Source organism: Emydura macquarii, unplaced genomic scaffold, assembly GCF_026122565.2.
Source record: "Emydura macquarii macquarii isolate MOO-44397 ecotype Brisbane River unplaced genomic scaffold, CSIRO-AGI_Emac_v2 contig_1946, whole genome shotgun sequence".
Taxonomy (NCBI): Eukaryota; Metazoa; Chordata; order Testudines; family Chelidae; genus Emydura; species Emydura macquarii.
This window is the reverse complement of record NW_027132083.1, coordinates 168,057-182,144: the sequence shown is the minus strand read 5'-3', so window position 1 is coordinate 182,144 and position 14,088 is coordinate 168,057. Positions and strand designations below refer to the sequence as shown.

Here is a 14,088-nt window from a genome sequence, read left to right as displayed (position 1 = left end):
CACCTTTTCTTTCTGATGCAGATCGAACTACTGTTATCTATGCTGGTCTCACTTCGAAGTGTCATAGGAAAGCTCAGGGCCCTCCTAAATAATGACTTGAGTGCGTAGTTCTTTGGGGCAGTTTATTTCGAGCAGCTCGGAGAAGTGTCGGTCACCCTAAGGCTCCCAAGGACTTCTGCCTTACAGACTCACATCACTAAGTTTTAGACAGTATTCAGACAAAGAGAACAAAGAAAAAGATGACATATTACAGTACATTTCCATTAGGTCAACCTTTTCTACACTAAGATATACTAAGAACAGGGCCCCAGGTTACTATAACAACTGTCTCTTAGAGCTAGCTAGCGATGTCCCGTTATTTACTGACAGCTGCAAAAATCTGTAACATCTACAAAATGTACCTGTTTCAAGGCTAAGAAAGCTACTAAAAATCCAAGATGGAATCTTTAGCATACAAGATGGAGTCTTAAAAGCTTAATACAAAATAGAATATATAACTTGGTATAAAAGTAGGATACAAAAAACGGAGTATATAAAACTGTCCCTTCCACAGAGGATAGATTCCTGCAATGAGCTCTATACAGGCCAACATCTTTAAGATCACTGGAAACTTGTGCAGAACACAGCTGACCACTTGTTGAGAGGCATATATTGCTGTGAGCTAATGACACAAGCTGGGATCAGCACTTGCTGCCTTAGATTTCCAGTCAGAGTGAAATTCTAGTGCAGGCTATTCAGGTTCCTAAACCGTGTCCATCCCAGTGATGTCTGATTACCTTCAAACAATGCATTAAGAAAACCTCACTACTGAGATAAGCTGAAATACTTGTGCTATGGGCTAGAGGGGAAGGAGGCTGATGGCAAGCTGGTTCGGGCGGGCGGTCTTCCTCTTTGGAACTCGCAGCCCCATCGGCCCATAACAGCCTGGATTTGATGAGCTTCAGGGAATGCAGCAAACCCCATCTCTTTTCCTGCCTGCTTTCTTTTAATCGTTAGCAAGTCTTCTAAAGGAAAAGCTTGGAGAAAAAAGCCTCAGTCCAAAACCAACTAAAGTCAATGGAATTTTTTCTGTGGCCTTTAGTGAGCTTTGAGTCAAATCGACATAATTTAAGTCTGAGACAAATTCATCCCAGACATAAGCAGAGGCTTTTGATGAACTCAAAGGGAGGTGCATGCCCTTCTTTCAGAGCTGACTGGCCCCTAGTTTGCATCTAACTTACAGGGTCTAATCATTCCATCTGTTGTGTTATATTGAAAGGTCAGACACTGCTGTGAGACTTGGAAGAGATGCCACAACAAGACAACCTGTCAGATACCAACAGCGCAGGCTCCTATCCGTCTCTGTTCTTCCTGAGTGGCATCCCGGGGATGGAAGCCATGCACCTCTGGATCTCCCTCCCCTTCTGCTCAATGTTCACTGTGGCCCTTCTAGGAAACTATACCCTTCTGTATGTTATCAAGACAGAGCCCTCCCTCCACCAGCCCATGTACTATTTCCTTGCCATGCTGGCCTTCATCGACCTGGTTTTACCCGCATCCACCATGCCGAAATTACTGGGCATCTTCTGGCTTAATTCCAGAGAGATCAGCTTTACTGCCTGCCTGGTGCAGATGTTTTTCCTTCACTCGTTCTCCATCATGGAGTCTGGTGTGCTGGTGGCCATGGCTTTTGACAGGTACGTTGCCATCTGCAACCCCCTGAGGTACGTCACCATCCTGACCAATTCAGTGATAGCAAAGATTGGACTGGTGGCTTTGGCCCGGGGTGTTCTCATAGTGGTCCCTCTGCTCTTCTTCCTCAGGAGGCTGCCCTTCTGCCAGTCCCACGTCATCTCCCATTGCTACTGCGAGCACATGGCAGTGGTGAAGCTAGCCTGTGCTGACACCAGGTTCAATAACATCTATGGGATCTTTGTAACTATCTTCATCGTGGGGGTGGATCTGATGTTCATCGCCCTGTCGTATGTCAAGATCCTAAGGACTGTGTTAAGCCTGGCATCCAAGGAAGAGCAGCTGAAGGCTTTCGGCACTTGCATTTCCCACATTTGTGCCATCTTAATGGTTTACACCCCAGTAGTTTTAACCTCAATAATTCACAGGTTTGGCCAACTAATTGCCCCTCACATACACATCCTGCTGGCCAGTTTCTACTTCATCTTTCCTCCCATGATGAACCCCATCGTGTACGGGGTGAAAACCAAAGAGATTCGTGACAGAGTGCGTCTCCTATTGCGAGGGAAAAACTTCTAGGCTGAACACTGTGTGGAGTCTAGTACTTGGAAACCTTTAAACACATCAGAAGAGTTAGTGCAGATGTACCATTCTGCACTTTTCCCATACTATATACTGAAGGCTTTGGGCATGGTTGAGTGGAAAGTCCCTCTCCTTTGCAGGGGGTGCAGCTTATAGTCCCCGGGCTCTCCCTGAGCTGTGCTGGCCCTCATGGAAGTTATACTTAGCTCTGGTCCTGCCTCATTTGTCCTTTACTAGCAAGAGGGCTAGACTTGCTCACTCCTAGAACGTAGGGAGATGAAGTGACTTGCCTAATGTCACCCAGCAGCCCTGTGACTGAACAAGGAACTCATCCCAGCTCTTTGGCATCCCACTCCAGTGCTCTATCCACAAAGCCCTACTGCCTCCATTACAATGAGATTCTATCTATTTTAAGGAGATGATTTCATGGCTTGCAATGCCTGTGACATGGTGTTTCTCTGGTAGCCAGTTCCCTACCCCATTGTCTGTCCATCCCACTGAACTTCAATACTTCAATAGGGTAAAACTTCAATAGGGTAAAACTTCAATAGGGTAAAATAATGTGAGATCTGAGCTGTGTTTTATTTCCAGAAATAGAGTGGAAAACATGAGCTGGTAAAATAATTTGTATTTTATATTAGAGGGAAAAACCAACATGAAAAACATCACAAAAAAAGTCTCCAAAAGGGAGAGGGAGAGAGAACACTCATCAAATATTTAAACAAGCCATGTCACCGAACCCTCCCAGTATCTCTGTGTATCCGAATATTTTAAATCTAAACATGATCGCCTCCTGGCTCTCTGCCTAGGAGTCATAGAAGTGCTACTGTCTGTCATCTCCAGCTTCCCATGAGCACTTGTATTTGCTTGCTTTATGAAATGAAAATTTAAGCTAGTTAAATAAACTCTTTAGGAAACCTCTGACTTCAACCAGTGACTGAATGCCTCTCTAGTGTGTGTGGCTAAGATGAATAAAACGTTCAATAAAACTATCAATAAAAGGTTTTTGATCTCCCCGTCTGTTAACACAGAGCCTGGAATGTAGTTTTACCACCTCTACTTTGAGTCTAAACATTTGTATTAGTTTTCTTTATATTATGTTAGAAGGAATGTTATAAATGTTCATGTGATTTCTGCCTTATGTAGGGTATATGAAAGAAGTCTCTAATTGAAAATGTAATTTTTAAAAATTGTAGGTTATAAAATGTGCAAACCAGTTGGTCAAAAGGCAAATGTGACAAAAATATTCATGCAAAAAGAACGTCACATCCCTGGATTGTCCTGAAATAGCTATCAAGAGTTAGCACCCTACCAGGCTTTGCTTCTCTTTACTGTGAGCTCCATTGATTTCGATAAAATCACTTGTAACTCAACTGTTTAAAGACACCCCTTTTTTGCCCAATAACCACTGAAACCATCTTGACTCTAGTGATAGTGTCTAGTGGTACAAGATAGAGGAAAGATTGACATGTACAAGAAAGCATTTTTGAAAACACAAGAAGGGTTTTCAGAACTGACGAGGGTTTTTTTAATAAACTTAGTTACATGAGAACAGCACAACAATGCTTTAAGTTGTTCTGCAGGCCAGGCCAGGGGGATGGAGACACTCTTCTGAAAGGCTCCTGGCTAATTTAGTGAATTCTGTATACCTCTCTTCCCTGGATTTCTGAAATCCAAATCATGGACTTCAGACAGAACCGTAATTAAATTACAGAGCCTCAATCAAAGCATGCAATCTGAGCTTTGTATTCCACTATGTCTAGGAAAACTTCCCATGTCTCTGAACATGCCTGGGAATTCATATTCAATTGCCATTTCCATGAGCCCTGGCTTTCCAGGTTCTACTCTTGTTCCCACGTTTCCTGGTTGGCAGAGCAAATCCCCAGAAGTTGAAACAAAGAGCAGGCACAGGTCAGCACCGACCTTCATGATCCCAGGAAGAAATGGCCTCATTTTCCTCCAGGTCATCTACCCGCAATATGCCCTGACATGCTCACCACAGCCTTCCCATGATATCTGCCATATTCACCATGTCATCTACCATAGTGTCCATATGGAGTTACTTTAGTTATTAGTTATTTATTTCAGTTTTATAGCCCTCCTTTTTGGATTCTAGGCACCTCACAAGATAAAAGTGAAACCATTTCCACAGATAAAGCCCCTCTGTCACGTGCTGAGCTGCCTGTATTTCCCCACTACACCAGCTGGTCACTTAAGAGCAATAAGGACAGTGACCCTCAAGCCAAACTTGCTCCATCTGCCCCCATCGCTCCCCCAGACGCCAAGGCTAAACGTTGGGCTTTGCTGCACACTTGGCAGATTAACAAAGACAGGCTGGGTGGATCAAGGGGGAAGTATATACCAAAGTGACCATCTCTTATGGAGGGGACTCTGCCGGCAGCAGCCTCCATCTTAAGGAGAAGCATGTTCAAGCATCTCCAATGATATATCTATCTTCTCGCCGCCATCACCCCTGGTGTCTTAGTGCCTGAAATTGTGGCAGCCGTGGGATGATTTAGTTGGGATTGGTCCTGCTTTGAGTAAGGGCTTGGATTAGATACTTCCTGGGGTCCCTTCAAATCCCTTCAAACCTAAATCTTCCAGGATTCTATGTGCATTGCAGTCCTCTAAACCCGTCAGACAGAGGGAGGAAAGGGGCACGTCTCTAGGCCCTGACGGCAATAACCTCTCCTGGCAATTGCTGTTTCCTGAGCAGGCAGCAGAGGGACCCCAGCTTCTAAACGCGACTCAGTATCTTTTCCTGTCCTTCCGACTAGCTCCCTCTTTCCCAGACTGAGCCTCAGTCAGCTCCCAGCCTCAGACAGACACTGGCTATTCCAGCCCACTGCACCCACTGGGCTGCGTGTGATTGAGCTGTAGAAGTGGGTGTGATGAGTATATTGAACACTACAGCTTATGTCCCCGCCTCGAACCCATCCAGCAGCTTCATGTGCACTCTGTCCAGGAGAAGGGACAAAACAATTCACCTGCAGTATGGGGCATGAGAGTTATTGCAGGAAACTGTCCCCTGGGAACTCCCCCAGAGGGAGGAATGCTGTCTCACTCACCTTGCTAGGGACAAGCGACAACCCAATAAAACTTCGTGGTCAGCAGCATGGAAGGTTCCTGACAGAGCCGCAAGAATCAGTCGGGACACTGGATCTTCATCCAGCACGAGGAGGAAACCCGTGATCAGTGGTGATGGGACTGGGTGTGTGATCATGGCTGAGGCCACTAGAGGGCGGATAGGCCTTCCCCAGCCACGCATACGCAGACCTGGCTAGGACCCCCTGCCCTTCCTGAACCAGCTGCAACAGGTTGTGGCGGGTGGAGACCAGAAGGAGTGGCCACCGTGCTCGACCGGGGCGGGGTGGGGGGAGAGGAGAGATGGAAGCGGCCAGTTCCCCTGTGAGGGGTGGGATCGGGAGCAGAGCTCAAGGATGGATGTCTGGGTCCTCAGTGCATCGCTGCTGGAACTTCTAATTCAGCTATGAAATAGTCTTTCTACGTGGTGATCCTGAGAACCAATACACGCTTCTGATGGCCACTGCTGGCTGGGAATCACTTCTGACTGCAAGGCGGGGTGCATGGCCCCTTTGTGGTATGGAAGAGCTCCCCAGAGTCCTGTCCAGGGGGACCCAGAGGGGAAGGCTGAGTGGACTTCGGGTGCTGAACCCTCCGAAACCAGGGTCAGAAGGCGCCTGCACTGGTGTGTGGAGACCTGACAGGGCAGATGCCGAAGCACTAGAGTTCTGACTGGTTGTGTCCTGAGTGGTTCCAGAATGCAGTACCTGGGGGAGTCCTTCACAGCCATGTATAAAATCATAGAATCATAGAAGATGAGGGTTGGAAGGGCCCAGGAGATCATCCAGTCCAACCCACTGCTCAAAGCAGGACCAACCCCAACTAAATCATCCCATCCAGGGCCTTGTCAAGCCAGCCTTAAAAACCTATAAGGATGGAGACTCCACCAGCTCCCTAGGTAACCCATTCCAGTGCTTCACCACCCTCCTAGTGAAAAAGCTTTTCCTAATAGCCAGCCTAGACCTCCCCCCCTGCAACTTGAGACCATTGCTCCTTGTTCTGTCACCTGCCACCACTGAGAACAGCCTAGCTCCATCCTCCCTGGAACCCCGCTTCAGGTAGTTAAAAGCTGCTATCAAATCCCCCCTCACTCTTCTCTTCTACAGACTATACAAGCCTAGTTCCCTCAGCCTCTCCTAATAAATCATGTGCTCCAGGCCCTAATCATTTCTATTTCCCTATGCTGGTCTCTCTCTAATTTGTCTACATCCTTTCTGTATTGTGGGGCCGAAAACTGGACACAATATTCCAAATGTGGCCTCACATATGCCGAACAGATGGGAATAATCACTTCCCGTGATCTGCTGGCAATGCTCCTACTAAGGCAGCCCAATATGGTGTTAGCCTTCTTGGCAGTAAGGGCACACTGCTGACTCATCTCCAGCTTCTTGTCCACTGTAACCTCTAGGTGCTTCTCTGCAGAACTGCTGTCTAGCCTTTCGGTCCCCACTCTGTAGCAGTGCATGGGATTCTTCCATCCTAAGGGCAGGTGCTGCACTTGTCCTTTTTGAACCTCATCATATTCCTTTTGGCCCAATCCTCCAATTCGTCTAGGTCACTCTGTATCCTATGTCAGCCTTCCAGGGTATTTACCACTCCCGCAAACTTAGTGTCATCTGCAAACTTGCTGAGGGTGCAATTGACCCCATCCTGCAGATCATTAATGAAGATGTTGAACAAAAGCAACCCAAGCACTGACCCCTGGGGCACTCCTCTTGCTACCAGTTGAGCCAGATGATCTAGCCACATTATAGTTCATTCATACAACCCATGCTTCTTTAACTTGCTGATAAGAATACTGTGGGAGACAGTATGAAAAGCTTTGCTAAAGTCAAGGTATAACACGTCCACCACATTCCCCACATCCACAGACCTAGTCATCTTATCATAGAAGGCAATCAACTTGGTCAGGCATGACTTGCCCTTAGTGAATCCATGCTGACTGTTACTGATCACCTTCCTCTCCTCTCAGTGCCTCAAAATGGATTCCTTGAGGACCTGCTCCATGACTTTTCTGGAGACGGAGTTGAGGCTCTCTGGTCTGTAGTTCCCCGGATCTTCCTTCTTCCCTTTTTTAAAGATGGCCACCAATCATCCGGTAATCTCCTCCGATTGCCATGGGTTTTCAAAAATAATGGCCAATGGCTCAGCAATCACATCAGCCAATTACCTCTGTTGCATACAACCCCGTGGGCTTGTATATGTCCAGCTTTTCTAAATAGTCCTGAATCTGTTCGTTCACCTCTGAGGGCTGCTCACTTCCTCCCCATACTGTGCTGCCCAAGGCAGTAGTTTGGGAGCTGACCTTGTCTGTGGAGACAGAGGCAAAAAAAGCATTGAGTTCTTCAACTGTTTCCACATCCTCTGTCACCAGGTTGCTCCCCCATTCAGTGAGGAGCCCACACTTTCCCTGACCTTCTTGTTGCTAACATACCTGTAGAAATGGTTCTTGTTACTCTTCATATCCTTTCCTGGCTGCAATGTCAATTGTGATTTGGCATTCCTCATTTCATCTCTGCATGATCGAGTAATATATTTATACTCCTCCCTCATCAACTGACCAAGCTTCTACTTCATGTAAGCATCCTTTCTCTGTTTAAGCTCACTGAAGAATTCTCTGGTAGGCCAGGATGGTTACCTGTCATATTGGCTATTCTTTTTGCACATCGGGATGCTTTGTTCCTGTGCCCTCAATAAGATTTCTTTAAAAAACAGCCAGCTCTCTCGGACTCCTTTCCCCCTCATATTATTCTCCCAGGGGATCCTGCCCATCAACTCCCTGAGGGAGTCAAACAGCCACTAGCCAATTTGCCCCTCCATGCGTGGCCCCACTGGTGTGGCTGGAGCTGCCCCCAAATATAGAAATCCTACTATGCCTTTGAAGGGAGGCCCTTAATACTAATCAAAGGGGAAGTGGTAGTAGCTGCAATTCAGTATGGTTGCTGCTTATGTTCCACCCCAGAGCTGACGGCATGTCTGGAATGGGTGAAAGAGTCTGTCTGGAATGAGATTTGGGGGATTATTCTGGATAAAAGAAGCTGTATATGCAATTATCCATCTCTTTCCAAAACCAATTTTCAGTTGTCTTCATATTCAAGCCCCAGCAAAGCCCTAAACACACAGGGTGTCGTCCTCCACAGTGTTTTGCACCTGCTCAGTTTAGGTGTGTAAAGCCTCTGCTGCACATGTTATTTGGGTGGGATTTGAACACTTTTTGTGGAGACGTGTAACATGTCCCGCACTTGTATGCACCCTGTTCAGGGTTTGACCCACACTTTTTCACGTAGATGTAATGATTAACACCCACACAGGAGGACAGACATGGGTTAATTTACATTAACCATTGCTGTGATTCCCTAGGCTCCAAAGCTAATGTACTGCTATAATGATCCAAGCCTCTGAACTCCCATCGGGGAGTAAAGTCACCAAGGTGTTCCTGGAAGGTATAAATACTCTCACCCAGCTGATCCCGGACGAGTGGAGAGTCCTGCAGTTCTGCATTTGCTGAGGGTGAAGAAGACACAGTGTTCAGGTGAGCTGGGATAGTCTGTATTCAAATTAATAAAGGATCTTTCTCAATAGGAGATTTTTCAAACAAAGTTTAGGGCCAAATCTGCTGTCAGGCACAGTGGTGTAAAACTGGAATGATTCTGGATTTACACCCGTATAAGTGAGAGTAGAGTGAGGTTGGTCATTTAGAAGTGAACTATTCTGTCAAAGAACATAAACACATCTGTGCCAAGAATCTATTGGGTATTCAAAAAGTGAGGGGTGTTAGAGTCACACACCCAGGCTTAGTTCTCTCCCCCTATGCAAATGCATCACGAGAGGTTCTTTGTGGTGTTTCTGTGTTATCGTGGGAGATTTTGGTCTGGGGGAATATATGTTGGGGTCCCATAGTGCCACTAGTGAAACTATCTTTTAAAGATACAAGTCAACAATCTCATCAGTGATTTGGAAGTAAATCTAAAACGTGTGCTGATAATCTTTGGTGATGACAGAGTTGGGCAGATTGGCAAATAATGATTAGGACAGAGCAGTCCTATAGAGCGATCTCAATCACTTATTAAACTGGGCTCACTTGAACAATGTGCAGCTGATTACAACTAAAGGCCTTCCTGCAATGTATAAGCAGGAGACTATCGAGCTGAAATAGAGCATTGTCCGGATGGGAGAGACCATTACTGGACACTGTTTCTAGGTCTAGTGTTCACACTTCAAAAAGCATGTTGACAAGTGGAAAGGGGTTTGGAAAAGAGACATAAGAATTATTTCAGATCTGGAGAATGTGGGTCATAGTCATAGACTTAGGAAGCTCAGTATATTTAGTTTATCTAAGAGAAGGTTAAAGGTGACTTGATCATAATCTTTAAGTCCACTTATGGGAAGAGATTTCTGCCTGTAGAAAGTTCTTTGATGTCGCAGACAAAGGCAGAACGAGATCCAATGGCTGGGAGCTGAGACTAGAGAAATTCAGACTAGAAACAAGGTGCACAATCCTAGAACAAGGCAAAATAACACTTGGAACAACCTTTCGTGGGATGTGGCTGGATCACCATCACTTGAAGTCCTTAAATGAAGAGAAGATGACTTCCTCAGGGCTGGGTTCTAGCACAAAGAGAATTTATGGGCTTGATGCAGAAATCACTTGATGAAATTCTGTAGCCTGTAGTATTCAGACGGCCTGATGAGATTATCAAAATGGTCCCTTCTTGCCTGACAATCTGTGAATCTATAATTATTTGATACAATATTTTTCATTTTATGAAAAAGCTAAAGTACTTTTTACAACCTTAGATAAATCTGGGTTGTCGCATCGTGTTATATTTCCCCCTCTTTGCATGTGATACTGGAGGCATTACAGTACCTTTACTGTGGCATGTAGAGTGTACACCCTGCACACTCAGCTAGTATGGGTATATATAGCAGTGTAGACAGTGAGGCACTGCTTATGTGAGTAGAGTACAGGCATGCCAGAACTGTAAGGTATACACCCTACATAGCTCTCGGTACATCCACACAGATCCCATGTTTCCCGTTTACTATCGCACTGCCTCTCTGCTGCCAGAACCTTTACCCATTGCAGGCTCCAGGCTGATTACCTTCCAGCAATGCATTAACGATACCTGCACTATTGAGATCAGCAGAGGCACTTGAGCTGTGGGCTGGAATGGTAGGAGGCCACTCGCAAGCTGGTTCTGCTGGGGGGGCCTTTGCCCATAATGTGTTGATCCTGAAGGAATGCAGCAAACCCCATCTCTTTTCCTGCCCTCTCTCTAGTGTCACCATTATCAAGTGTTTAAAGGAAAGGTACCAGCACTGTTCAGATCAGCAGAGGCACCTGAGCTTTTGGCTAAAGGGCAAAGTGGCTAGTGGCAAGCTGACTCTGGTAGGGGGGGTCTTTGCAAAAAATGTGTTGAGCTTCAGAGAGTGCTGCAAAGCCCATCGCATCTCCTGCCCTCCCTCTGCTGTAACCATTAGCAAGTCTTCTAAATGAAAGACTTGGAGAAAAAGGCCCCAAGCCAAACCCTACTGATGTCAATGGAATTATTTCCACAGCCTTTAATGGGCTTTGAGTCAGAACAACATAATTTAGGTCTAAGACAGATACATCCCTGACATGGGCAGAGGCTCCTGTTGAACTCAACGAAAGGTGCATCCCCTTCTTCCAGAGTTGACTGACCCCTACTATGTATCTCCTTTACAGGGTTTCTTCATTCCATGTGTTTATGATTTATTGAAAGGAAGGACACTGCTGTAAGACTTGGAAAAGATGCCACAACAAAACAACCTGTCAGGATCCAGCAGCGCAGGCTCTGATCCATCAGTGTTCTTCCTGAGCGGCATCCCAGGGCTGGAAGCCATGCACCAGTGGATCTCCATCCCCTTCTGCTCAATGTTCACTATGGCCCTTCTAGGAAACTGCACTCTCTTGTATGTTATCATGACAGAGCCCTCCCTCCACAAGCCCATGTACTATTTCCTCGCCATGCTGACTGTCATCGACCTGGTTTTATCCACAACCATCATGCCAAAAACACTGAGCATCTTCTGGTTTAATTTCAGAGAGATTAGCTTTAATGCCTGCCTTGTACAGATGTTTTTCCTTCATTCATTCTTTCATGTGGAGTCTGGTGTGTTGGTGGCCATGGCCTTTGACAGGTACGTGGCCATCTGCCACCCCCTGAGGTACACCACCATCTTGACCAATTCATTGATAGTAAAGATCGGACTGGTGGCTTTGGCCCGGGCTGTTTTCATAAGGATCCCTCTGCTCGTCTTCCTCAGTAGGCTGCCCTTCTGCCGGTCTCACGTCATCGCCCATTGCTATTGCGAGCACATGGCAGTGGTGAAGCTGGCCTGTGCCAACACCAGGTTTAATGATATCTATGGGCTCTTTGTAACTCTCTTCATCGTGGGGCTGGATCTGATATTCATCACCCTGTCATATGTCAAGATCCTAAGGACTGTGTTAAGCCTGGCCTCCAAGGAAGAACAGCTGAAGGCTTTCAACACTTGTGTTTCCCACCTTTGCGCCATCTTAATGGTTTACACCCCAGTGGTTCTAACCTCAATAATTCACAGATTTGGCCACCTAGTTGCTCCTCACATACACATTCTGATGGCCAGTTTCTACTTCGTCTTTCCTCCCATGATGAATCCCATCGTGTACGGGGTGAAAACCAAAGAGATTTTCAACAGAGTGCGTCTCCTGTTCCGAGGGAAAAACTTCTAGGCTGAATATTGTGTGGAGTCTAGTACTTGGAAACCCATCATGAAGGTCCCCACCCCCTTAAACATGTCAGCAGAGTTAGTGCAGACATACCTTTTGGCAGCATCTTGTATCCTGGACAATTTTAAAGCTCTTCAAATTCTATGCAGTGAAGGTCTTGGACGTGGTGGAGTGGGAACTCACTCTCCTTTGCAGGGGGTGAAACATATAGTCCCCAGGCTCTCCCTGAGCTGTGCTGGCCATCATATTAGTTGTACTTAGCTGTGGCCCTTCCTAATTTTTCCTTCACTAGCAAGGTGGCTAGTCTTGCTCACTCCTTGCACGCAGGGAGGGGAAGTGACTTGCCTAATGTCACCCAACAGTCCAGTGCCTGAACCAGAAAATCATCCCAGGTCTCTGGTATCCCAGTCCAGTGCTGTATCCCTTAAGCCCCGATGCCTCCATGACACTGAAATTATTTCCATTTTAATGAGATCATTTCATGGTTTGCAATGCATTTGACATGGTGTTTTCCTAGTAGAGAGTTTCCTACCTCACTCTCTTTCAATACCACCTGAACTTCAATACCATTCAGCACCTAATTTTTGGCTTACCTAGGGCCCAGCCTCATTCTAACAAAGTCAGTGACCTAAACAAGCACTCTGTCTAGCTCGAAAGCTGGTGTCTTTCATCAACAGAAATTGGACCAGTAAACGATATTGCCTCCCACATCTTGTCTCTCTAGATCAGTGGGGGTCCATCCAAAGAGTGCAACAGGATCATGTAGATGGTGAGTTTGAACTAGGAACACATTTTACCCAGAATGGATCTCAGAGCTGGGTAAGAACTGCGGGGCTCATCCTCAGATGTGATGAACTCCCATAATTCTTATTGTCTCCAGTGGGCAGACATTGGTCCCCATCTGTCAGGATCAGGCCACATATTGGGGTGGGCTACACTAGGAAGGCTTTGCCATCATAGCTATCCCAGCAGAACTTTCTAAAGCAAATGCAGTTTATACGCCCATCAGGAGCTCTTTTGTTGGTATAGGTAAACCGCTTCCCCTAGTGATACAGGCTATATTGGGGAAAGGACTCTTCTGCTGATATAGTTGTTTCTACAGAGGCACAGCTATATTTGTCAGGGGTGTGTTTCTCCCTTTTCTCTGGAATAGCTGTGCCAACAAAGCTTTGTATCAGAGACCTGGTGTATGCCATCAATGACTGGAGCATCCGTTTATTTCTACTCTGTTTGTGTATTAGGGGCATGAGGAGGGGAGAGGAAGAGAGTTTCTTATCTTAATATTTCAAATATATGGATTTGTTCTTATGTGCTGTGAAGGTGTGTATAGGGTTAAAATAGTGTGAGTCCTGAGCTGGGTTTATTTCCAGAACTAAAAAGTAAAATATGGGCTCATAAAATAATTTGTATTTTATAATATAGGGAAAACCAAGAGAAATATCACAAGAAAAGTCTTCAAAAGGGAGGGGGAGAGAGAACACTCATCAACTATTTAAACGAGCCATATCACCAAAATCTTCTAGTATCTTGTCTATTCTAGTCTTGCTTACTTTATGCAATTAAGATTTAGCTAGTTAATAAACTCTTTAGGAAACCTCTGACATCAATCTGTGACTGTCTATCTAATGCTTGTGGCTTACATGACACCTCTCTATCAATAAATCATCTCTGCTCTTTCCATCTTGTTTACACAGATCCTGGAATGTAGTGTTACAACCTGTGTATTTTGCTTCTAAATATTTATACCAGTTTTCTTTATATTATATTTGAAAGACTGTAATAAATGTTCATTTGTTTTTGGCCTTATGTAGAGTATTTGAAAGATGTCTCTAATTGTAAATGTCATTATTAAAAATTGTAGGTGATAAATGTACAAAGCAGTTGGTCAGAAGGTAGATGTGACAAAAGTATTCATGCAAGAAGAACCACACATGTCTAGAAAGAGTAGGTGGAGTCACATTTCTGAATTATACCAAAACATTTGTCAAGAGTTACTATCCTACATGGCTTTGGTTCTG

The 14,088-nt window shown here is 45.5% G+C and overlaps 2 protein-coding genes across 2 annotated transcripts; both read left to right on the top strand.

Annotated features, from left to right (window-relative positions):
* Window positions 1-1,287: 1,287 nt before the first annotated feature.
* LOC137159834 (olfactory receptor 52K1-like) lies at window positions 1,288-2,250 on the top strand. Its single transcript, XM_067558293.1, has one exon. It carries the CDS (start codon window positions 1,288-1,290, stop codon window positions 2,248-2,250), a length of 963 nt encoding a protein of 320 aa, XP_067414394.1.
* Window positions 2,251-11,110: 8,860 nt separating this feature from the next.
* LOC137159833 (olfactory receptor 52K1-like) lies at window positions 11,111-12,073 on the top strand. The gene has a single exon (XM_067558291.1). It carries the CDS (start codon window positions 11,111-11,113, stop codon window positions 12,071-12,073), a length of 963 nt encoding a protein of 320 aa, XP_067414392.1.
* Window positions 12,074-14,088: the final 2,015 nt, after the last annotated feature.

Coding starts and splice junctions, on each gene's coding strand:
- LOC137159834 (XM_067558293.1), top strand. CDS start 1,288: ATGCCACAACAAGACAACCTGTCAGATACCAACAGCGCAGGCTCCTAT.
- LOC137159833 (XM_067558291.1), top strand. CDS start 11,111: ATGCCACAACAAAACAACCTGTCAGGATCCAGCAGCGCAGGCTCTGAT.